General features: G+C 45.9%; 1 protein-coding gene across 1 annotated transcript in view; it reads left to right on the plus strand.

Moving 5' to 3' along the window:
- The window catches only part of LOC115469687 (multidrug resistance-associated protein 5-like), a 416,281-nt gene that overhangs the window by 239,847 nt on the left and 151,771 nt on the right, over positions 1 to 24,663 (plus strand). The window contains 2 exon segments of the mRNA XM_030202474.1: positions 637 to 783; positions 9,807 to 9,936. Of these exon segments, the coding sequence (XP_030058334.1) occupies positions 637 to 783; positions 9,807 to 9,936 (277 nt within the window).

Here is a 24,663-nt window from a genome sequence, read left to right on the forward strand (position 1 = left end):
AATAATTTTTATTTTTGGACACGCATATTGGACACATGCCAAGTGGCATTTGATGCGCATAGGTCATTACTGCCCAATTACCGCATGAGACTTTACCGCTAGGTCAATGGCTGGCAGTAAGGTCTCAGACCCAAAATGAACACGCGGTAATTTTCATTTTGCCACACGTCCATTTTCAGCAAAAATTTTTTAAAGGCATTTTTTACAGGTGCGCTGAAAAATGATTCTGTGCTCCCCTAAAACACACCTCTACACTACTGCAGGCCATTTTTCAGCACACTTTTGTAAAAGGGCCCCTAAAAGAATAATTTGCCTTTTAAAAGAAAATCTATGCTACAAGAATGAAAAAATAGGCTGGCAAATGACAAGATATGTTCTGGTTGAGAGGCAAAAAAACTGAGGAGTGCTGATAGCATTTAATGTCACAGGAACTCTAGGTCCTGTCCTAATAGCAGTAGTTGTCATACATTAATTTTGTTTATTCTGAGCCTAATTTTTCTTCCTTCTGGCACTGTAAAATATTTCCATAAACAGTCTGAGAAAATGAAATGAAATATTATTTTATGCCCTGTTGTGCTCTAAAAATGATAAAGTGAGAAAGAGATAATAAATTGATCAATGCTATTTTTCTAACAGAATACAACTATAGTTAAGCACAATGAAATGGTTGGTGGTGACAACATAAGAGAGAATCCACATCTGCAATTTTACACAGTGATCTATGCCTTTTCAATGGGAGGTATTCTCTTCTTTAGAGCTTTGAGAGGATTCACGTTTGTGAAGGTACAGAAACTAATTTATACAAGATCTGTACATATATTATTGTACTTATTATAGGTTAATAATGCAAATTAGTGAAATGAATTGAGTTGTACATGGGCTACAACACAGTTGTATGCTTGTTCAACTATGACCAGTTTATAGAATACTATAATCACCACAGACAAATAGAGTGCAGAATATTTTTCCTGCACATGTAATAGGAAATGACAATCAAGATGAGCTGGAGAGGGCTTCAGCTGCAATTCCAGTAGTTGAACTGTAAGGACAGTGCCAGGCGGACTTCTACATTCTGTGTCCTATATATGAGAAGACAGATTGGGATGGGCTAGAGAGAGCGTTGATGGTAACTCCAGTAGTTGGAATGTAAGGATTGTGCTGGGTGGACTGCTGTGATCTGTGTCCCAAAAATGTCAAAGAAAGACTAGTATCAAGTATTTGTACACCACATTAATTGTTGGCTTAATCATGAATTGATAATGAATGTGACTATTGCACAGACCAGCCAGCTTATTTTCGAAAGAGAAAGACGCCCATATTTCGACCCAAATCGGGAGATGGGCGTCTTTCTCCCGTGGGCAAACAAATCGGTATAATTGAAAGCCGATTTTGGTCATCTTCAACTGCACTCCGTCGCAGGAATGAACAAAGTGGACGGGGGCGTGTCGGAGGCGTGGTGAAGGCGGAACTGGGGCATGGTTATCGGCCGAGGAGAGATGGGCGTCTTTAGGTGATAATCGAAACAAGAAGGGCGTTTTGGACGAGAATTTGGTCCGCTTTATTTGGACCCTTTTTTTTCAGGTCCAAGTCCCAAAAAAGTGTCCCAACTGACCAGATGACCACCGGAGGGAATCGGGGATCACCTCCCCTGACTCTCCCAGTGGTCACTAACCCCCTCCCACCAAAACAAAAACCCACTTTACAAACTGTTTTTCCCAGCCTGTATGCCAGCCTCAAATGTTGTACCCACCTCCATGACAGCAGAATGTGTTCTATCCTGTGACAGCCTTTCCCTGGTTCTGATGTGGCTCTTGGGTGAGTGTGACACCTTTTCTGTTATGCGCACTGCAGAGTCACATCAGTAATGCATTGTGGTGGGTGTAGGGTATTGGCCTCCGTGATTCCACTAGCTTGAGTTAAATGCTCACGATGTTGGTAGTTGGTAGGCTCTACTCCCATGGTGCTTTTCCCCCTGCTTACTGGGTCAGAGTGTGCCCTATTTTGTTTCCGGTAGTCCATGAGATAGTGGCCATTTTTGTAAGCCAGTTTTAGCTCCCTTTCATGTGTTACCCACATTACTGAAAGTGAGCATTGTACAGCATTCTGCCAGCTCTGACCTACTGCTAATCTCAGTACCAGGGAGACTCTTTGCCAGTGAGGCACAACCTCTGATCTGCAGTTAACTGTGAGTAAACGTGCTTATTCCAATAAAGGACGTTTTCAGGAGACATTAGTCTTCAGGTGTGAACTGATGTGCCAAGGTTATACAGCAGCAACAAGTCCTAGAGGCCTGCGTGTATGCAGGTCCCTGGAGCACTTTTAGTGGGTACCGCAGTGCACTTAAGGCAGGCGGACCCAGGCCCATCCCCCCTACCTGTAACACTTGTGCTGGTAAATGGGAGGCGTCCAAAACCCACTGTACCCACATGTAGGTGCAGGGCCGGCCCTAGGGTTTCTAGCACCCTCCTGCAGTCTATTAGTCGGCGCCCCTACCCATCCAGGGGCGGGATCACTATGGCTCCACCCTCACAGTAGACACGCCCCTTTTACCAGCCATGGCATCATTGAAAATATTACACCAGTATAGAAGAAAAATAACTTAGCACACAGACCAGGAATTAGGAGAACAGACAGTCTTGCCAACTCTGAAAAACAATGTGTTATCAAAATTTCAGAATCTAACAAACAGATCCCTATTCAGACACTTGGCCTTGCAGTCACACATGTAGAACAGAGATAGCCCCTCTTCAAATTCTTCAAAAATTAACCTGAAATCCTAAGAAGTTAGACTCTGCATGCAGCACAATAGCCTTCCCATCCAGCACAGCTTAGGATCTAGCTAGGGCAGACTTAATCAGCATAAACTAACATATTCTACAATCTGAGTTGGACAGACTAACAGGAGTTACTGAAGTGGGAATGAGAGATAGGAGATTGGTGATGGTTAGGAATTGAAAGCAGCCATCTAGCCCTCCTGTCCTGTGAGTTGCTGTGTTGGGGTGGGGGGGGGGGGGGGAGGGTGGGTCAGGTGCAGCACTAAACAGCAGTCTCTGACAAAACAAGGGTCCAGGCTATGCTGTGCTGTCTCTGAGCCCTCTCTGGGCTGGATTCCAGCTCCTGGTTTCACTCTCAATCTCAATGTGTTTGGAGCAGTGAGGTCCTCTGACAAACACAACAGGAGGATATTTCTCTGCTTGGGAGGAGGGAGGGGACTGGACAGAGAGCTGACAGCTCCTGCTTTGGAGTCAGACTGAGATGAGCAGGAGAGATTAGATAAACAAAAGCCTCAGCAGGCGCCCTTGAAGGCAGACGCCCTCCTGCAATGCATAGCCTGCTTACCGGGTTTGACCGGCCCTGTGTAGGTGCCCCCTTCACCCCTAAGAGCTATGGTAGTGTTGTACATTTGTGGGTAGTGGGTTTTGGGGAAGAGGGGTTGGGGGCTCAGCACTCGTGGTAAGGGACCTATGCATGTGGGAGCGTTGTCTGAAGTCCACCGCACTGACCTCTAGGGTATCCAGTTGTTGTCCTGGCATGTCAGGGGGGCGAGTGTACTACGAATCCTGGCCCCTCCCACAACCAAATGGCTTGGATTGGGACGTTTTTGAGCTGGGCGTTTTCAGTTTCCATTATTGCTAAAAAAAACAAATGCCCACCTCAGAAACAACTAAATCCATGGCATTTTGGTCCGTACAAACCGTATTTTCGAAACGAAAGATGGACGCCCATTTTTTTCGAAAATAAGGTCTGTCCCACCCCTTCACGTACCCATTATCGGACATAGATGCCCATGGAGATGGGCGTTCGCATTGGATTATGCCCCTCCAGATGGACCATTCAAGTCCTTATCTTCTGTTATCTACTATGTTAGTATTGAGTGGTCTGTCTGTGATATTTTCAAATCTTGTATCAACGTGTGATTAGGCTTCTCCAGAACACTTGAGACATTTATCTGAGAAAGTAATGCAACCCTGAATTTGGGAGTCATCCTCTTCTATGCCTAATTCAATCCTGTTTATTGGCAGATAAACCAAAATTACTGATATGTAATGGTTGTTATGCTAGTTGGAATCATCTTTGGAGCCTATTTTATGAAAGCACATAGGCACCTTTGTAAAACAGGCATAAAATGAGTACTTGGAATCCTGTTATGAAATTACCCCCAGTGAAAACAATTTTCTCCAAGGACAAACAAGATAAAATAATGTCACAGATGAATGATGTCATCTGAGAGAGCTCAGCACAGGAAATGCTCCTCAGTGTCCTTTCTAGAAACGTTTGCAAGCGTCTCTCCGTTCATGCACATTCCTTCCCACCTGCTGGGACCAGCACAGTCTTCATTTGTCTGACACAACTCACATCTCTGAAAAATTTCTTCCATTGTGAACTGAAGTGTTTTACTGCCCTTTTAAGTATGTCCGTTTAATGCACAGGGCCACTGTCTTTTTCTTCTCTCGCATCTCTCCTAGTCATGTTTTTGGCATTTTAACATTTTCTTTATTTTCCGCAGTCCACTAGGCACCTTTAGGTCTTGGGCACCCGATCAGGTACATTTTTTCACCACTGAGCAATTTGATTTTGCTTCGGCTATTTTTCCTGACATGTCCCAGAAAGTTCCCTGATTTGCCAGATAATTTCTTTTAAAAATTGTCTTTATCTATACCGTTTGGTATAGATTCAAATAACTTTATTTGCATGACAATTTTACATGTGTTGCCAAAGTAATACATTTACTAGTAAATAGAAAAAAAGGCAGAAGATCATTTGCAAAGTAATAGTAACAAAAATAAAATGTATGTATAATTGCATGCCTTGGGTGCATGCTGTTGAAGGTTAGTAATACAGTTTCAGTCCAAGTGAGTTAAAAGCTTGACACAAAATAGGGAAATGACATGCTAATTCAAGTATGACAAGTTTATAGTACATCAAGGGTGTCCAGCCTCAGTCCCCGAGGGCCACAGTTTAGTCAGGTTTTCAGGATTTCCCTAATGAATATGCATGATATCCTATTTGCATGCACTGCCTCCATTGTATGCAAATAGATCTCATGAATATTAATTGTGTAAATTCTGAAAATATGACCTGGCGAGGGCCAAGGTTGGACACTCCTGTTGTATACCATGAGGAACACCACAGACAATATCAGAATGTATATGTTTTTCTTCACATGCAATAAGAATGGAATAGTGTTGCTAGGCAATGTTATGACACAATATTTAACACTGCACCGCATGAGAAATACAAGAAAGAAGTCTGGAATTACGTAAAAACTTCAAAGACCATTTTATATGGGCAATACAAGTTGTTTGTGTAAAGCAGGTGTTCTTTGGTGGTGGAGAAACAGGGCTAGGGAAGTTGGTTTTGTTGCTGGGTAGGAGAGTATGAGGATGTATGTGATGGGTGGTGAAATATGTATAGTGTGTCTGTGGTAGAATGTGGAATATATGTATGGGGGCTGAAGTAGTGCCCTGCCCACAGGCATTGCTCTTCAGCCTAATAGTGGTGTCACGATCACTCACCGGAGTAGGGCCTCCCATGCCACGCAGGGCTCACTTCCGGGTAACAACCCAATCTCCGAGATTAGAAAACAGTAGCTGCGGGCAGCACAGCAAGCCTGGGAACCAGCGGAAGGATGTCTTGGAATCAGGGAACGTCAGCTGGGCGGAGCGCTGCGTACGCCTGTGCTCCTTTTTCCTTGGGTCTCCCCTTCCCTTGGGACTTCAGCTAGGAGTCTCTTGCTACGTGAGCTATTATTCCTCTGCTTTCCTTGCTCCTGCCTTTTGCCTGTAGCCTAGACCTGGACCAGACCCTGACTTCTTCTGCCTGCCGCCTTGCCTAGATCCAGACCTGACCCTGACCTCCTGTCTGCTGCCTGCCAAGGACTGGATTGGACCCCGACTTCTTCTGCTTGTCACCTTGCTTAGTCTGGACCTGTGGGAGGGGGGGGGGCTTAGAGGGATCTTGCCTTGTCTGGGGGGGATGGGAGGGGGATCTGGACCTTGCCCGTGGGGGGGAAGGGGAGGATATTGGAAAAGTGCCAGCCAATACCAGAAGTTATGAAGGTGTCAATCAATATTCCTACATCCCTTGTAAGTTATGTGGGTGCTGGCACTGAATCTTGCTGGCACCTGCATCACTCCTGGCTCCTCCCCAACTCTGCTTCTGTAATGCCCCTGTGTGGTCCAACTCCAAAATAGTCAGTTGGTACCCATATTCAGAAGTTAAGTGCCTTTGAATATTGGTGGCTAGCCAGCTCCAAGTGATCAGCCTGCTTAAATCACTTTGAATATCAGGCAGATGATGTCCACTTATGCATTTTGTGATAGGGAAAGGGAGAGGGACCTTGGGAAACCATTGGTTTCCAATGGTACTCTCTTTACTTAAAGCACCTTCCCAAAACAGGCCCCTCTTATTCCAGTGAGCAATGTAGGAACTTTCCTTACCCATGGGGAGGAGAGGGAGGACGTTCAGACCCTAAGTTGGCCAAACCAAACATGTGGACTGGATTTCTAGAATTCCCTGGGGAGGGAAGCCCCAGTCAGTTTCCCTGGGAGCTCAATCAATATACACTCCACCCCAGAGCTTCTGACTACTTCTGGGTTCCACCCAACAGTGGGCTGGAACCATACATAATGGCAGAGCCTGTAACAGAGGAGAAGATGGTTGGATCTCGGGGCCCAGCCAACTCCTGGTTCAGGAGACAACACTGGAGAAGAAATGGACACCTCTTGAGAAGGTATTTTCCTTCATGCTATTGACTTTTAAATTGTGTGTGGAGTTGTTGGACATAGCGCACCCTCCTGGGAAGGATTTATTGGCTTTTGTTTGTGCCTGAAAGAGATCTGTAGGTGGATGGGGTAGGGTGCAGACCTGTCAAGTCTCCCACATTCAGTGGGTCATCTCCCACACTCCTGCTGAAACACACTGCCACCACTGTACTCCTGCTGCTGCTTCTGATGAGCAGCAGCGGTAGCAAAACAACAGAAAGCATGCACGGAGCTCCAGCCTTCAGGCTTTGCTGGTCCTCTGCCCCCGCTGACATCAACTTGCTCTTCTGGTGCAGAGAACCAGCAGAACCGACAGTGCGTGTCTGAAGGCTGCAGCCCCATGCTTGCTATTTGTTGTTTTGCCAGGGTCGCTGCTGCTCATCAGAAGAAGCAGCAGTGGACAGGAAACAGAAGATACCAAATGGAAGGGGAAGGTGGGGGGAGGTCATGGAGAGAGAGAGGCAGGAGATGCTGAATGGAGAGAGGGGAGGAAAAAAGTGGGGACACAGAATACAAGGAGGGAGAGAAAGAGGGAAGATACTGGAAGGATGGGTACAGAAAGAGGGGAGATTCTGGATAGGGGGATGCAGAAGCTAGACATGAAGGATGTGGACAAAGAGGGAAGACGCTGGATGGGGGGATGGAGAAGGAAGACGATGGATGGCTAGGGAGAGAAAGAGAAGATGCTGGATGAAAGGGTAGGGAAAAAGAGGGGGAGAGACTGGAAGGATGGGGAGAGAAAGGGAACACGCTGGATTGAAGCGTAGGAAGAGAAAGAGGGTAGATGCTGGATGGAAAGATGCAGAGAGAAAGAGGGGAGACACTGGAAGAATGGGGATGGGGATGGGGATGGGGAGGGAGAGGACAAATGCTGAATGGAAAAGGGAAGAGAAATGCTGAATGGAAAAGGGGGAGAGGAGAAATGCTGAATGGAAAAAGAGAGAAACAGAGACACTGGATGGAAGGAAGAGGAGAGAGAGGGAGAAACTGGATGGATTGGGAGAGAAGGTAGATGTTGGATGGAAGAATGGGGAGAGAAAGAGGGAAGACACTGGATGGAAGGGTAGGGAGAGAAAGAAGGAAGGAAGGAAGATGCCAGATGGAAGGGTAGGGAGAGAAAGAGGAAACACACTGGATAGAAGTGTAATGAGAGAGAGGAGACACTGGATGAAAGGATGCAGAGAGAAAGAGAGGGAGACACTGGAAGGATGGGGAGAGAAAGAGGGAAGACGCTAGATGGAAGGGTAGGGAGAGGAGTGGAGATGCTGGATGGAAAGAGAGAGAGGATAAAGTTAGCCAATGACTGGAGAATAAGAGGAAGAGTATAAATAATAACTTATCTGGCTGATATTTCACAATCTATATTATCATCACAGTCCATTGCAAGGGTATTGATAAAAAGCCTAGTAGCATTACCTAAAGGGAGGAGGAAAAAATCTCAGATACTCAACTTGTGCTATCAATAGCTGCAGTATAATTATAACTGCTTTATTTACCATTGAGTTCCTTCATCACCAGTCTCAGAAACCTCTCCCCTAGCTTGATGTCTGTAACTTAATGTCTCTTTCTACCATATTATCTCTTCAATTCTTTTTACTTTCCAGTTGGTCACATAGTAACATAGTAACATAGTAGATGACGGCAGAAAAAGACCTGCATGGTCCATCCAGTCTGCCCAAGACAAACTCATATGTGTATACCTTACCTTGAATTTGTACCTGTCCTTTTCAGGGCACAGACCATATAAGTCTGCCCAGCAGTATTTCCCGCCTCCCAACCACCAGTCCCGCCTCCCATCACCAGCTCTGGTACAGACCGTATAAGTCTGCCCTCCCCTATCCTCCCCTCCCAACCACCACCCCCTCTTCCCCCCACCTGCTCCGCCACCCAATTTCAGCTAAGCTTCTGAGGATCCATTCCTTCTCAGCAGGATTCCTCTATGCATATCCCACGCATGTTTGAACTCCGTTACCGTTTTCATCTCCACCACCTCCCGCCGGAGGGCATTCCAAGCGTCTACCACCCTCTCCGTGAAAAAATACTTCCTGACATCTTTCCTGAGTCTGCCCCCCTTCAATCTCATTTCATGTCCTCTCGTTCTACCGCCTTCCCATCTCCGGAAAAGATTCGTTTGCGGATTAATACCTTTCAAATATTTGAACGTCTGTATCATATCACCCCTGTTCCTCCTTTCCTCCAGGGTGTACATGTTCAGGTCAGCAAGCCTCTCTTCATACGTCTTGGAACGTAAATCCCATACCATCCTCGTAGCTTTTCTTTGCACCGCTTCCATTTTTTTAACATCCTTCGCAAGATACGGCCTCCAAAACTGAACACAATACTCCAGGTGGGGCCTCACCAACGTCTTATACAGGGGCATTAAAACCTCCTTTCTTCTGCTGGTCACTCCTCTCTCTATACAGCCTAGCAATCTTCTAGCTACGGCCACCGCCTTGTCGCACTGTTTTGTCGCCTTCAGGTCCTCAGATACTATCACACCAAGATCCCTCTCCCCGTCCGTGCCTATCAGACTATCATTCCCCATTCCCTCCAGTGGTCATCTGGTCATTTGGGGCACCTTTTGAGGCTTGGTCGTGAACATAAAAGGACCAAGTAAACCCGGCGATATACTGCTTATGGCCGTTTTGTTTTCCATTATCCGCGAAAGCCGGCCATCTGGTAGCCACGCCCATGCCTACCCATGTCCCGCCTTCGCTTCGCCGCCAACACGCCCCTTTGAACTTTGGCCGGCGACACAATGGGAAAGCGGCGATGTTGGCAAAAAAAACGGCTTTCGATTATACCGATTTGGCCGCTTTTCTGAGATTGCCGGCCATCTCCCGATTTATGTTGGAAAATGGCCGGCGATCACTTTCGAAAATAAGCTGGATAGATATATTAATAAATGAAAATAATGATAAATTAAAAATGAGGGTTATTTTAAATTTTGTTTTGTGGATATACATGGAAAGAAAGCAATAATGCTTGTTATAGCTTAGAATAAATATAAATAAAATCTGTTTCTTTATATTCAATATTCAGAGCACCCTAAGGGCATCTTCAAACCTCCATGATCTACTTTTTAAGAAAATGCTTCGGAGCCCAGTTAAATTCTTTGACACAACTCCTCTTGGCCGCATTCTTAACAGGTTTACCAAGGATATGGATGAAGGTACTAGCTGAGAAATTAGATTCTTTCTATGTATTCAGTATTCTTTCTGTGTGTTCAATATACAGTGTTAATTGTGCTATGAAGGGTTGTGAAGAAACAATTTGTTTTAATCTTCCCTTCCCTTTTCAAGTGCATACTTATTCAGATTGCATCATTCAGTGAATTTATGGTAAGACTATCCTGAGGCTTGAATGCTCTAGAAACCTCACCTTAGACCAGGGGTGTCCAGCCTTGTTCCTCTATGAGCCATAGTGGTTCCAGGGGAGCGTGGACTGGAATACGTTGTTTTCAATGTAAAAACTTTCAGTAAGAATGGTTTCTATCTCTTTATAACATACTAAGCATATGACCCCAGAAGTGTAATGACCTTGTGTAGTACTAATTGGTTAGGTGTGTATGGGACACGCTTCCAGCTGGGAACAAGGGGAGATGGATGCTCAGGGATAGGAGAGAGGGCAAGATATTGTATGTGATATGGGGTACTAAATATTTTGAGTGAACTGTGTTTGTGTATGGATAAAACCGGATAAGATTATAATCTGGAATGTGGGAGGACTGGGGTCCCCAATTAAAAGAAAAAAAGTGTTGACAAAGGCATGAATTGCCTTATTACAAGGAACCCGCCTGACAGATGAAAAACATAAAATATTAATTCAAGAATGGGTTGGAAAATTGTTATTTCTCCACCTGCCCAGTAAGCATAAGGTTAGGCTTGACGATACTGGTACTCAATGCAATCCCATTTGTTGAGCAGAAAATATTAAAGGATAAGAACAGTAGATGAGTAACCATACAGGGGAAATTATTTGGGGAATAATTAATTTTGGTGGCTTTGTATTGTGCCCAATAGTCCAAGCAGAGAATTTTTCACCTCCTTACTTGGGCATTTAGTAGGATTATAGAGTATGATAATTATATTAGGCAGGGATTTCAATAGGGTGGTGGATAGAAGTAGATGGATAGAAGTAGCTATGGCACTACAGGACTGGGAAAAGGGACATGGGGGGGGGGGGGGGGGGGGAACGGGACATGTTTTAAATTGTAGTTTGAGCCTTTTAGATGTGTGGTGGGTACTCCTGGATAAAGAGTATATGTATCTCCCTTGTCTCCATTATACCCAGAGTAGAAACAATTACATTATGGTATCAGAGCACTAATTTCCAAATGTACTCAGTGTGGAGATAAGCCCTTTGGCCATTTCAGATCATCCGCCCGTTATGATGCATTGGAAGTATGAGCATTGGGATATTGCTTCTCTCTGGTGATTTCCCAGGAACCTAGGTGATGAAGTCCCCTTTCAGCAGTTCTGGCTCTCTAAATGGGAAATGTATTCTCTCTCTAATAGAGTACATGAAGATATCCCTGGGCTATTTTGGGGAGCGGGAAAATCAGTTATGAGAGAACAGATCATCTCATACGTAAAGTATAAAAATAAGAGACTGCACCAAGAGATTTACCTTATCCAGAGAACTAAGGTTTGAGATGTTGCATATGGTCAAACACCTAACTCCTGTAACATAGGAGCATTCTATCTCAAAACAAAATTTATTGAACACACTTTTGCATCAAAATATCATTTCTTTAAATATGGTAACAGGGTGGGTACCTGTATGACTTACTTGTTGTATACTTATCAGGGGCCTAAATTTATCCCATGCATTGAAGGAGTAGAGGGGGAAGTATATGTAACCGTGGTCTCACCACAAAGTTCCGGGCACCAGCTAGCTCTTCGGGTCAGGTACCCGAACCAGGGCCACAAACAAAACTTTTATTTCACTGAGCTGGGCTCACTTTTACTTCATTTATTTATTTAATATTCTTACAGCAAAATAATTTCACTCTCACTCCAAAGAAACTCTCCACTCAAGGATTTGTATTTTATATGGAAACAAACTTTATTGGAATGCTGCAACAGACAGATAATCAGTGGTGTGCTGGAGCTGGCTCGCACCGGCTCGCAAGAGCCAGTTGTTAAATTTTTTAAGATCTTGCGAGCCGGTTGTTCTGCACGGTGAGCCGGCTCCAGTAAATGAGGTAAGCATGGCAGGAGGGCGCCACAAGCCATGCTTACCCCACTTACCTTACCTCCCACAGCCCTCGTTTGCCTGCGCCCGCCCCGCGCCGCCCTGGGGGTTTTAAATCTTTTTTTATTACCTCCGTCGAAGTGGCCATGTCATTGAAAGCCCTGCCCGTCTCTAGCATGGGCATAGTTTTGGGGGGGGGCGAGGGGGGACAATGCCCCCCAAACGAGATGACCCTACCGAAACCACGATCTTCCGTGTTCTTCTCTGCCTCTCACTCACTGTCACTTCCTCCCCCTCCTTTCTCCTTGGCATTGGCAAAACATAATGAAAACGTGCGCAGGGTTGTACTCCTGCTGCATGCGCCGCTGCCGGCTTCCCTCCTTCTTTCTCCGTCACCCGCCTTAATGTAAGTTTCAGTTTCCGGAGAAAGGAGGGAAGCCGGCAGCGGCGCACGCAGGAGCATGGCCCCGCGCACGTTTTTACTTTGTTTTGTAGCAGCGTTGCATCGGGTGTGTGGGACGGAGTGAGCGAGAGGCAGGAAGGGCAGGGTAAAGCACAGAAGCTCGTGGTTCCTCCAGGCTGCCACAGCAGCAGCCTGGAGGAGTAGTTTGGTGCCTATGTCCCTAACCTTGTTGGGTGGGGTGGGGGCTAGACAGAGTGAGCGAGAGGACAGGTGAGGTAGGGGAGATGAGATCCTGGATGCCTGCATCAGGGAAGAGGAATGAGGGAGGACATTCTACATGGAAGGGAGAGACACTGGATGGAATGGGGAAAGCCTGAAGAGACAATGAAGTGAAGAGGATAGAGAGGGGGGAGAGAGTGAATAAAAGGGGAAGGCAATGGAAGGAGGATAGAGAGAGGGGGAGATACTGATGGAAAGGAGGAAGGGGAGATACTGGATGAAAAGGAATGAGAGATGAGAGATGGCTGGAGGTAAGGGAGAGTGGAGACACTGGATGGAAAGGAATGAGAGAGATGGGAGATGCTGCAAAAGGGAGAGAGAGAAAGGGAAGATGCGCGATGGAGGGGTGAGGCGGAGATGGTCAGTGGAGGGATGAAGGGGAGATGCTGGATGGAAAGGAATGAGAGAGAGGGGGAGATGCTGAATGGAAGGAGGAAGAGAACACGATGGAAAGGAATGAGAGAGATGGGAGATGCTGCGAAGAGGGAGAGAGGGGGAGACTGGATAGAAGGGGGAAGGGTATGGAGAGAAACAGGATGGAATAGGGGGAGAGAGGATGGAAGAAGGAGAGGACAGTTAGTGAAAGTCAGGGGAATATGTGGAAGGGGGCAGAGGTGAGGGGCAGAGATGGAAACTTTTAGGTAGATGCAGTAACAAGAGGGAAATTGAAGGCTGGTTAGTAATAATGAAATCTGGACAGAAAGGCAGAAAAATAAATGGAAGAAACTGGAAGAAAAAGATGAATGCTGGATATGTATGTAATGAAGAAAGTGAAGAAGACAGGAGAGAGAGAAATGACAAATGGAAAAGGAAATCCTGGCAAGAGAGTTAGCAGAAACCAGAGACTGGAATCAACACGATTAGAAACATTAAATGACCAGACTACACAGGTAGAAAAAAATATATTTTTAATTTAAAAACTAGCATATTACAAACAATGCAAAGTGGAAATAAGGTAATAGTTTCTATTGGACTAAATGAATACATCTTTCAGTTAGCTTTCAAAAGCCTAAACCACCTTTTTCTAGTTCGGACAGTATACCATGCTTAGGGGTCCCTCTACTAAGGTACGCTAATAGATTTAGCACATGCTAATGATTAGCATGTGCTAAATGCTAAGAAGCCCATAGATATAAAATGGTCATCTTATCATTTAGCGTGTGCTAAATCCATTAGCATACCTTAGTAAATGAAACCCTTAATTTGTCATGTATATAGAATGTTAGGTTTTGAAATTTACATCTGCTGTCTTTATATTTTGCACAGTATGAGGGAACACATTACTGTTTTTCTGGTGTATTGAGTAGAAAGTCTGGCTGCTTGGGAGCTCAGTTTAATTTGTATCCACATATTTCTGTTTTTAGTCTGTAGTTACATATTCTATATTTGGTGAGGGTTGATCTGCATTCTGTGTGTGTGTGTGGAAGAGACCAGGTATTCTACTGGCACTGAATGCCTATGCAGGATCAATATGTACTAATCTGGCCTGTTTAGTTTTCCAGTAGGTGTACTGGTGTTATGTGAATGTGAGAGGAGGCATAATATTCCCATGGTGCTGATTTATTTCAGTTAAAAAAAAAGTATATATATATACTAGTAAAAAAGGCCCGTTTCTGACACAAATGAAACGGGCGCTAGAAAGGTTTTCCTCGGAGTGTGTATGTTTGAGAGAGTGTGTGAGAATGACTGTGTGTGTGTGAAAGAGAGAGAGTCAGTATGGGTGCGAGTGTGTCTGTGAGAGAGAGTGTATGTGAGAATGAGAGTGTGTGCGAGTGCGTGAGCCACAGTGAGTGTGTGAGAGTGTGTTTCACACAGATACATTGTGTGTGACAGAGAGTGTTTGTGTGAGACGGATAGAGTGTGAGAGAGTATGTGTGTGATACACAGACTCTGTGAGAGCGAGAGTGTATGAGATTGAGAGAGTGTTTGAGAGTGACTGTGTTACACATAGAAAGTGAATGTGATACAGTGTGAGACATAGAGTGTGTGGTAGACAGTGTACGAGAGTGAAAGAGAGAGTGAAAGAGACACTGTGTGTGTGCCAGAGATACCTCCCCCCTCCCTCTGTGTGGTCGCAGGACCCCCTCCCTCTCTGTGGTCGCAGGACCCCTCCCTATCTGTTTCCCCTCCCCCCTCTCCTCTCAACTTGTGCAGTTCCTTCAGGGATATACAACACAATTAAGCAAAGAAGAGTGTCTAGATGACCATTAAAAAAATTATTAATTAATGTAATCTTGTTTTAGATAACGGAATAGGCAGCTTGGAGCAATCTTCGTCATTACAAATCTGCTCTTTTGTTTGCTTGACTGTGAGCACTAACTGCTGCAGGCACTAAGTAGATTCAGGGAGCAGAACTAAGCATCCTAAGAAGAGACATGGGAAGGGAGAGAGAAAGGAAAAGACAGATGGGAAGAAACACTAAGGGGAAAAGGGGGCAAATACAGGGGCGGACACCAGCTGCAGGATTAGCTGATTAACGGTGAGATAAAATCTGGCAGGTTGTGAAGCAAAAAAACAGCAGACAGGTGGCTCAGTTGCTTTCTTCGGCAGAGCTGACTGAAGAGAAGGCAGACACCTTGGAGCTTTTTTTTCTGTCTCTTCTGTGATTTTTTTCTCTACGGGGACATCCATGCTTGGCATAGTCTCGGAGGAAGCCTGCAGCTTGTCAGCTTAATCAGTGAAAAGCTCCTTTATATATCCTAACGCCTGGGCTGTCAGGGACTTCAGAATATAATTTCCTAGGGGTATGGAGGTGAGAGTTGAGAGGAGGAGGAGCTGATGCAGAGCTGACAGCCTATGGCTGCCTGCTGTGCCGTGCCCCCCTTCCTTTTTGAAAGCCATGTTTAAGTTGGGTTTTTTTTGTTTTTGTTCCGGCTGGCCACTGCTGCTCAACAGGATAGGAGAAGCAGCAGTGGCCAGAAATGGCAGCTGAGCTGATGTCGGACGGAGGGGGGGAGCGGAGGGTGGAGCAGTGGCTGCGGGGGTGGCAACCTGGGGGGGGTGGAGGGGTGAGGGGCAGGGACTTTGGGGGGGGGGGGGGCGTGGTGAAGGGCTGAAACTGTGCCTCCAACGTTCTGAACTGAGCACGAAAGCTTCAAGGTTTTTGTCCACGCTGCCAGCTTCAGAACGTTGGAGGTGCGTTTTATTATATACTAGGAAAAAATGCCCGTTTCTGAGCGGAATGAAACGGGCGCTAGCAAGGGGCCCCCTCCCTCCATCCCTCCGAGCTACTTGCCTTGTTCTCTGTGGGTGGCGTTTCCGTTTCGGCCCTCGAGTGTCATAGCTCCGCCCTCAACGTCATGACGTTTTGACGCGAGAGCGGTGCAGACACTCCAGGGCACACCGGATATCTCGGGCGCCTCAACTTCCGTGGAGGCTTCAGAACGTTGGGGTTGCCTTTTATATATATATATATATATATATATATATATATATATATATATATATATATATATATATATATATCTTTGCTGCATTTGTATTTCACATATATATATTTATGATGGTTTCATATTCAGTGTTTTAGGCTTGTGTGTGTTTTGAATAACCATAATTAATATGTATAAGATGTATGTATGCAAATGAATATGCTAATGTGCCACACCCCACTCTTTGCCCCCCCCAAATGAAACAGTCAAACTACGCCCATGGTCTCTAGCCTTCCCTTCGTGTTCGTTCCCTCAGAATCCCACCCTCGCGGAAAGAGGAAATGACGTCAGAAGGCGGGACTGAGGGAACAAACTCACGAAGGGAAGGCTAGAGATGGGCAGGGCTTTCAGTGACACGGCCACTTCGATGGAGGTAATAAAAAAGATTTAAACCACGCAGGGTGGCACTGTGGCAGGAAGAAAAAGGGGGATGTTGGGGGGAGAAGAGGGAGGGCAGGTGGATATGAATGGGAGGGGAGGATGGGGGCGAAGGAGAATCGCTGGATATGGATGGGAGTGGGAGGGGAGGGCAGGGGAGAGAGGAGAATCGCTGGGTATGGATGGATGGATGGATGGATGGATGGAGGGAGGCAGGGGAGAGAAGAGAATTGCTTGGTATGGATGGATGGAGGGGGCAGGGAAGACAAGAGAATTGCTGGGTATGGATGGATGGAGGGGGCAGGGGAGAGAAGAGAATTGCTGGGTGTGGATGGATGGGGGGGCAGGGGAGAGAAGAGAATTGCTGGGTGTGGATGGATGGGGGGCAGGGGAGAGAAGAGAATTGCTGGGTGTGGATGGATGGGGGGCAGGGGAGAGAAGAGAATTGCTGGGTATGGATGGATGGAGGGGGCAGGGGAGAGAAGAGAATTGCTGGGTGTGGATGGATGGTGGGGCAAGGGAGAGAAGAGAATTGCTGGGTATGGATGGAGGGGGCAGGGGAGAGAAGAGAGTTGCTGGGTATGGATGGATGTAGAGGGCAGGAGAGAGAAGAGAATTGCTGGGTATGGATGGATGGATGGGGCAGGGGAAGGAAGAGAATTGCTGGATATTGGTGGATGGAGAGCAGGGGAGAGGAGAGTTGCTGGAAATGGGTGGCTGGAGGGGAAAGGGCAGGGGAGAGGAGAGTTGCTGGACGGGTGGATGGAGGGAAGGGCAGGGGAGAGAGGAGGGTTGCTGGACATGGATGGATGAAGGGGAGGGCAGGGAGAGAGGAGAATTGTTGGACATGAATGGAGGGGAGGGAAGGGAAGGGAAGACAGGAAGTAGATGCACATGGATGGAAGGGAGAGAGAAGAAATTCTGGACATGGATGGAGGGGGGGAAGACAGAGGAAGGAGATGCACATGGATGGAGGGGAAGGGAGAGAGAAGAAATGCTGGACATGGATGGAGGGGAGGGGAGAGAGAGGAAGTGAGATGAACATGAATGGAGGGGCGAAATGCTGGACATGGATGGAAGGGGAGAGGAAAAATGCTGGACATGGATGGAGGGAAGGGAAAAGAGAGGAAGGAGATGAGATGAGGGAAAAGGAAGAGAGGAGAAAACTGCACATGGATGGAGAAAATAGTCAGAAGCTGGATCCACTGGACAGTCAAGTCTGCGGACCCAGCTTTTACTTACGGATGTAGGGCAAGAAATGAAGAAGGCGGAAAGTAAAGAAATAAATGGAAAGGAAGCCCTGGAAACGGAGTTAAGAGGACAGATAGCAGCAGAATCAGATACTGGGCCAGCATGATCAGAAAAACAAAGTCACCAGACAACAAAGGTAGAAAAAAATCATTTTATTTTCATTATAGTGTTTGGAATATGTCCACTTTGAGAATCAGATGCTCAGCTTTAAAAGCTTATATTTATTTACTTATTTATGGCATTTTATCCCACATTAAACATGAATTAAATTGGAACATGGGATCATTTAATTTTTTTTTCCTGGAAAGAGTAATGCATTGCCCCCCCCCCCCCCCCACAGGCTTTCTCCCCGGCTATAGCTAGCCAGCTCTGCAATTTGGGGGGAGGCGCAGAGGTGGATGGGGGGTGCAGAGGTGGACGAGGGGCACAGAGGTGGATGGGGGGTACAGAGGTGGACGAGGGGCGCAGAGGTGGATGGGAGGGGGCGCAGAGGTGGACCGGGGAGAGAGCCTGTTGTTAAACATTTACTAGCACACACTGTAGATAATCCAAACTCAATGCTTTTCTGGTAACAGTTTCTTGATATCAAACAGTTCATAAGCAGTTAGGGCTCTTCAGCTTGGAGAAAAGATGGCTGAGGAGAGATATGATAGAGGTCTACAAAATAATGAGTGGAGTGGAATGCGTAGATGTGAATCACTTGTTTATTCTTTCCAAAAATATTAGGACAGTGTGTGAGGTGGGGGTGGGGGCACGCAATGAAGCTACAAAGTACTAAATTTAATACAATCGGAGAAAGTATTTCTTCACTCAACGTGTAATTAAACTCTGGAATTCGTTGCCAGATAATGTGGTAATTCAGTTAGCTTAGTGGGGTTTAAAAAAGGTTTGGATAATTTCCTAAAAGAAAAGTCCATAAACTATTATTAAAATGGACTTAACTCGACAGAAACAGCACTCTCTAAAGTCTGCAATGACCTGTTCCTTGCCAGATCCAAAGGTCACTATTCCATCCTCATCCTCCTCGACCTATCTGCCGCCTTTGACACCGTCAATCATAATTTACTTCTTGACACACTGTCCTCATTCAGGTTCCAGGGCTCCGACCTCTCCTGGTTCTCTTCGTATCTTTCCCAACGCACCTTCAGAGTATCTTCTAATGGCTCTTCTTCCACCCCCGTCCCGCTCTCTGTTGGGGTTCCTCAAGGATCTGTCCTTGGACCGCTTCTTTTCTCGATCTACACCTCTTCCCTGGGCTCGCTGATCTCATCACATGGTTTCCAGTACCATCTCTATGCTGATGACACCCAGCTTTACCTCTCCACTCCCGACATCACAGTCGAAACCCAGGCCAAAGTTTCGGCCTGCCTTTCAGACATCGCTGCCTGGATGTCCAACCGGCATCTGAAACTGAACATGGCAAAGACTGAGCTCCTTGTCTTTCCACCCAAACCCTCTTCTCCTCTTCCCCCACTTTCCGTCTCTGTGGACAACGCCCTCATCCTCCCCGTCTCTTCAGCCCGCAATCTCGGAGTCATTTTCGACTCCTCCCTCTCCTTCTCTGCCCATATCCAGCAGACAGCTAAGACCTGTCGCTTCTTCCTCTATAATATTAGCAAAATTCGCCCATTCCTCTCTGATCAGACCACCCGAACCCTCGTCCACTCGCTCGTTACCTCGCGTCTTGACTATTGCAACCTTCTTCTCGCTGGCCTCCCGCTTAGCCATCTATCCCCCCCTTCAATCTGTCCAAAATTCCGCCGCACGTCTTATCTACCGCGTGAACCGATACTCTCATATCACCCCTCTCCTCAAGTCGCTTCACTGGCTCCCGATCCGTTACCGTATACAGTTCAAGCTTCGCCTATTGACCTTCAAGTGCACTCAATCTGCAGCCCCCCATTACCTCTCTACCCTCCTCTCCCCGTTTGTTCCCACTGTTAATATATGGCCTAGCTTTAAGGCTACCACTGGAATAGTGATGGCCAGAGCTATGCAGCCTAGAACAACTGTAGGCCAAACAGCAAGCAAGTGATTTAATATTTGAGAATCTGCAAAAAGCAGGTCTGAGCAATGAGTCCTGATTACAAACTGGTACAACTTTTAATTCGAATATAGCACCTGTAATGAAAGATCAGATGAATAAAATGGAGCTTATTAGTTTTGGTATACAATGATACAGAGGTAATACAGAGTTCATGAGAAAGGTATTGCAGCCGGAAGATGTGAAACTGTTATCTCAACGCTTCCCAAAACATGTTGATAATTAGCAGTAGCTGAGAACGGAAGGAGGTGGGCACATCAGACAGCAGATCGCATGGGAAAGTATGCTCTCAGAAATTGCGAAATATTAGGAGCTAGGTATCCCACCATTCACTTCCCACCATTCACTTCTATGGAGAGAAAAGAGTATAAAAGATGGGAGATTTTCGCTTAAGTTTGAGAGTTATCTCCAGAGCTCTTGTCAGACGGCGAAGCCCTGTGCGGTTGAAAGCAGAATCTGATGTCTGTATTTGTATCAACTTGAAGACTTGTCTTTGGGTAAGAAATAAAATGTACCTATCTATCTAAGCCTATCTCTGTCTTTATTTTTATTGATTCTATCTGCTCTTTACCTAACATTTAGCCTACAAGGTAGATCACATACAAGTGACACTCAGTTTTGGACAGAAAGTAGTAGTTATGGGAATTAGTTTTAAATTACAACTCCTAATGCCACCCTAGAACAGATCCTTATGATTGGGTGACAATGGAGGTTAGAGAAACTATACAGAACCTGATATATGAAATAAGTACCTTTAGTCCCCCGTGTGATGGAGTCAGAAAGAGGTAAATGAAAACACCACCCGTAACCTCCGCTCTCAGGACAAATCACTCCTATCTGTACCCTTCTCCACCACCGCTAACTCCAGACTCCACCCCTTCTGCCTTGCATCACCTTATGCCTGGAACAGACTTCCCGAGCCCATACGCCATGCGCCCTTCCTGCCCATTTTCAAGTCCTTACTCAAAGCCCATCTCTTCTCCCTTGCTTTTGGCGCCTAACCACCTTCCCCACTCATAGTAACATAGTAACATAGTAGATGACGGCAGAAAAAGACCTGCACGGTCCATCTAGTCTGCCCACGATAAACTCATATGTGTATACCTTACCTTGATTTGTACCTGTCTTTTTCAGGGCACAGACCGTAAAAGTCTGTGCAGCAGTATTTCCCGCCTCCCAACCACCAGTCCCGCCTCCCATCACCGGCTCCGGCACAGACCCCGTATAAGTCTGCCCTCCCCCATCCTAGCCTCTCAACCACCAACCCCTCTTCCCCCCGCCACCCAATTTCAGCTAAGCTTCTGTGGATCCATTCCTTCTGCACAGGATTCCTTTATGGCTGTCCCACGCATGTTTGAATTCCGTTACCGTTTTCATCTCCACCACCTCCCGCGGGAGGGCATTCCAAGCGTTCACCACCCTCTCCGTGAAGAAATACTTCCTGACATCTTTCCTGAGTCTGCCCCCCTTCAATCTCATTTCATGTCCTCTCGTTCTACCGCCTTCCCATCTCCGGAAAAGATTCGTTTGCGGATTAATACCTTTCAAATATTTGAACGTCTGTATCATATCACCCCTGTTCCTCCTTTCCTCCAGAGTATACATGTTCAGGTCAGCAAGTCTCTCTTCATACGTCTTGGAACGCAACTCCCATACCATCCTCGTAGCTTTTCTTTGCACCGCTTCCATTTTTTTAACATCCTTCGCAAGGTACGGCCTCCAAAACTGAACACAATACTCCAGGTGGGGCCTCACCAATGTCTTATACAGGGGCATTAAAACCTCCTTTTTTCTGCTGGTCACACCTCTCTCTATACAGCCTAGCAACCTTCTCGCTACGGCCACCGCCTTGTCGCACTGTTTCATCGCCTTCAGGTCCTCAGATACTATCACCCCAAGATCCCTCTCCCCGTCCGTGTCTATCAGGCTCTCCCCACCTAACACATACGCCTCCCTTGGATTTCTACTCCCTAAGTGCATCACTTTGCATTTCTTCGCATTGAATTTTAATTGCCAAACGTTAGACCATTTTTCCAGCTTCTTCAGATCTTTTTTCATGTTTTCCACTCCCTCCGGGGTGTCCACTCTGTTGCAAATCTTGGTGTCATCCGCAAAAAGGCAAACTTTACCTTGTAACCCTTCGGCAATGTCACTCACAAATATATTGAACAGAATGGGCCCCAGCACCGATCCCTGAGGCACTCCACTACTCACCTTTCCCTCCTCTGAGCGAATTCCATTCACTACCACCCTCTGGCGTCTGCCCGTCAACCAGTTCCTAATCCAGTTCACCACTTCTGGTCCTATCTTCAGCCATTCTAGTTTATTCAAGAGCCTCCTGTGGGGAACCGTGTCAAAAGCCTTGCTGAAATCTAAGTAGATGACGTCCATAGCATGTCCTTGATTTAATTCTCCCGTCACCCAGTCAAAGAATTCAATGAGATTCGCTTGGCACGACTTCCCTTTGGTGAAACCATGTTGTCTCGGATCTTGCAACTTATTGGCTTCCAGGAAATTCACTATCCTTTCCTTCAGCATGGCTTCCATTACTTTTCCAATAACCGAAGTGAGGCTTACCGGCATGTAGTTTCCAGCTTCTTCCCTATCACCACTTTTGTGAAGAGGGACCACCTCCGCCGTTCTCCAATCCCTCGGAACCTCTCCCGTCTCCAAGGATTTATTAAACAAATCTTTAAGAGGACCCGCCAGAACCTCTCTGAGTTCCCTCAGTATTCTGGGGTGGATCCCGGCCGGCCCCATGGCTTTGTCCACCTTTAGCTTTCCAAGTTGTTCATACACACTCTCTTCCGTGAACGGCGCTCTATCCACTTCGTTTTCAGGTGTACTTTTGCCAGTCCCTCTTGGTCCTTCCCCAGGATTTTCTTCAGTAAAAACAGAACAAAAGTATCTATTTAGCAAATGGGCTTTTTCTTCATCATTTTCTACATAGCGTTTTGCTGTATCTTTTAGTCTCACAATCCCCTTTTTAGTCTTTCTCCTTTCACTAATATACCTGAAGAAGTTTTTGTCTCCCCTCCGTAGATTTCTAGCCATTTGTTCTTCCGCTTGCGCCTTCGCCAGACGTACCTCTCTCTTGGCTTCTTTCAGTTTCATCCGGTATTCCTCCCCGTGTTCCTCTACTTGAGATTTTTTGTATTTCTGGAAAGCTAACTCTTTAGCCTTTATTTTCTCAGCCACTTGCTTTGAAAACCATATCGGTTTCCTTTCTCTCTTGCTTTTATTTACCCTCCTTACATAAAGGTCTGTGGCCCTGTTTATTACTTCTTTCAGCTTGGACCACTGTCCTTCCACGTGTTGTGCGTTCTTGCAGCCCATCAGCTCCTTCCTCAGGTATTCCCCCATTTTGTTAAAGTCAGTTCGCTTGAAGTCCAGGACTTTGAGTTTAGAGTGGCCGCTAACCACATGAGCCGTTATATCAAAACCTACACTGACTACATAGTTTGTAACCTTTAGATTGTAAGCTCTCTTGAGCAGGGACTGTCCTTCCCCATGTTTAAACTTGTACAGCGCTGCGTAACCCTGGCAGCGCTATAGAAATGCTAAGTAGTAGTAGTAGTAGACTTGGGGAGAATCCACTGCTTATTTCTATGATAAGCAGCACAAAATGTATTGTACTGTTTTGGGATCTTGCCAGGTACTTGTAACCTGGATTGACCACTGTTAGAAACAGGATGCTGGACTTGATAGACCTTCGGTCTGTCCCAGTATGGCAATTTATGTACTCTATTCTCTCTTTAAACACTCCTGGCTCCTGATTTCTATTTTTACCAATAGAGCTTTTTTGGAGAAGAATCGCCCAGTCAGATAAGTAAGAGGGGACCAAACCAGTCAAGATCTTAAAAATGATGGTGCACTCTTTAAATTAAGGCCTTGTCTCAATTGGAAGCCAATACAACTCCACAAGCAATAGGGTTATTGAATCAAACTTAGAAGCAGAGAAGATGAGCAGCTGCACACTGAATCAGTTGAACTTTCTTTAACTGCATACTTGAACATCCTACATAAAAAACACTGCAATAATCTAATCTAGATAGGACTAGAGTTTGGATCAGCAATCTGAAATCTGTACTATCAAAATATTTACTAATAGTTTTCAATTTTTTTTAATAAATAAAAACGCATGGTCTGTTGACTCCTGCCTCTGTGGTGAAACCTCACAGAGATAAGACATTTTCTGACATTCCCTCCCATATCTGGCTAATACTACCTTAGAGCTGTAGTTTTGGGCATTTCTGGTGCATGTCTATAACTTGTCTTCCCCTCATCCCAACCAGCCGTGTAGTTAAGTGGCTTAATACAGCTTTAGAAATAGGTTTCACAACAAACACATTCTCCATATATTAAGTTGTTTAAACCCGCCCACCCCAAGGTTGACACTTCTTAGTTTTCCTAAATACACTACTTATCACCAATTAACTCTATCCAAATTACAACTGTTTCTGAAAAGTAAACCATTCATTATCACAGTAAATCCCCAGCCTTCTGCTTAGTATCAGGTACCTTCCCTGCTTTAGATTAAAAGGATCTCTGTTAACATATCCAATAGTTGTTACTCTCTATCACTGGTGTAGCCAGACCTGACATTTTGGGTGGGCCCAGAGCTATGGGTGGGCACTATAGATATATATATAGAGAGAGAGACATGAGCAGTATAATGCCTTAGAATGCACTTCAGAGAAAACCGCCAGCGCCTACACTTTTTTTTTAATTTTAAACTAGGCACTGCAGAGACCATCCCCACCCAAAAACCCACCAAAATGAGAGAAAGACAACTTTTTTAAAATTAAGCTAGCTTGGCACTATTAAAATTTATTGTTGGGGAATTTTTAGGTGGGGATGGGCTCCTCATTGCCCTAGGGCGGCACTGGCAGTGAAATGTCTACCCCCCCCCCCCCCCCC

Source organism: Microcaecilia unicolor, chromosome 4 (assembly GCF_901765095.1).
Source record: "Microcaecilia unicolor chromosome 4, aMicUni1.1, whole genome shotgun sequence".
Classification (NCBI taxonomy): Eukaryota; Metazoa; Chordata; class Amphibia; order Gymnophiona; family Siphonopidae; genus Microcaecilia; species Microcaecilia unicolor.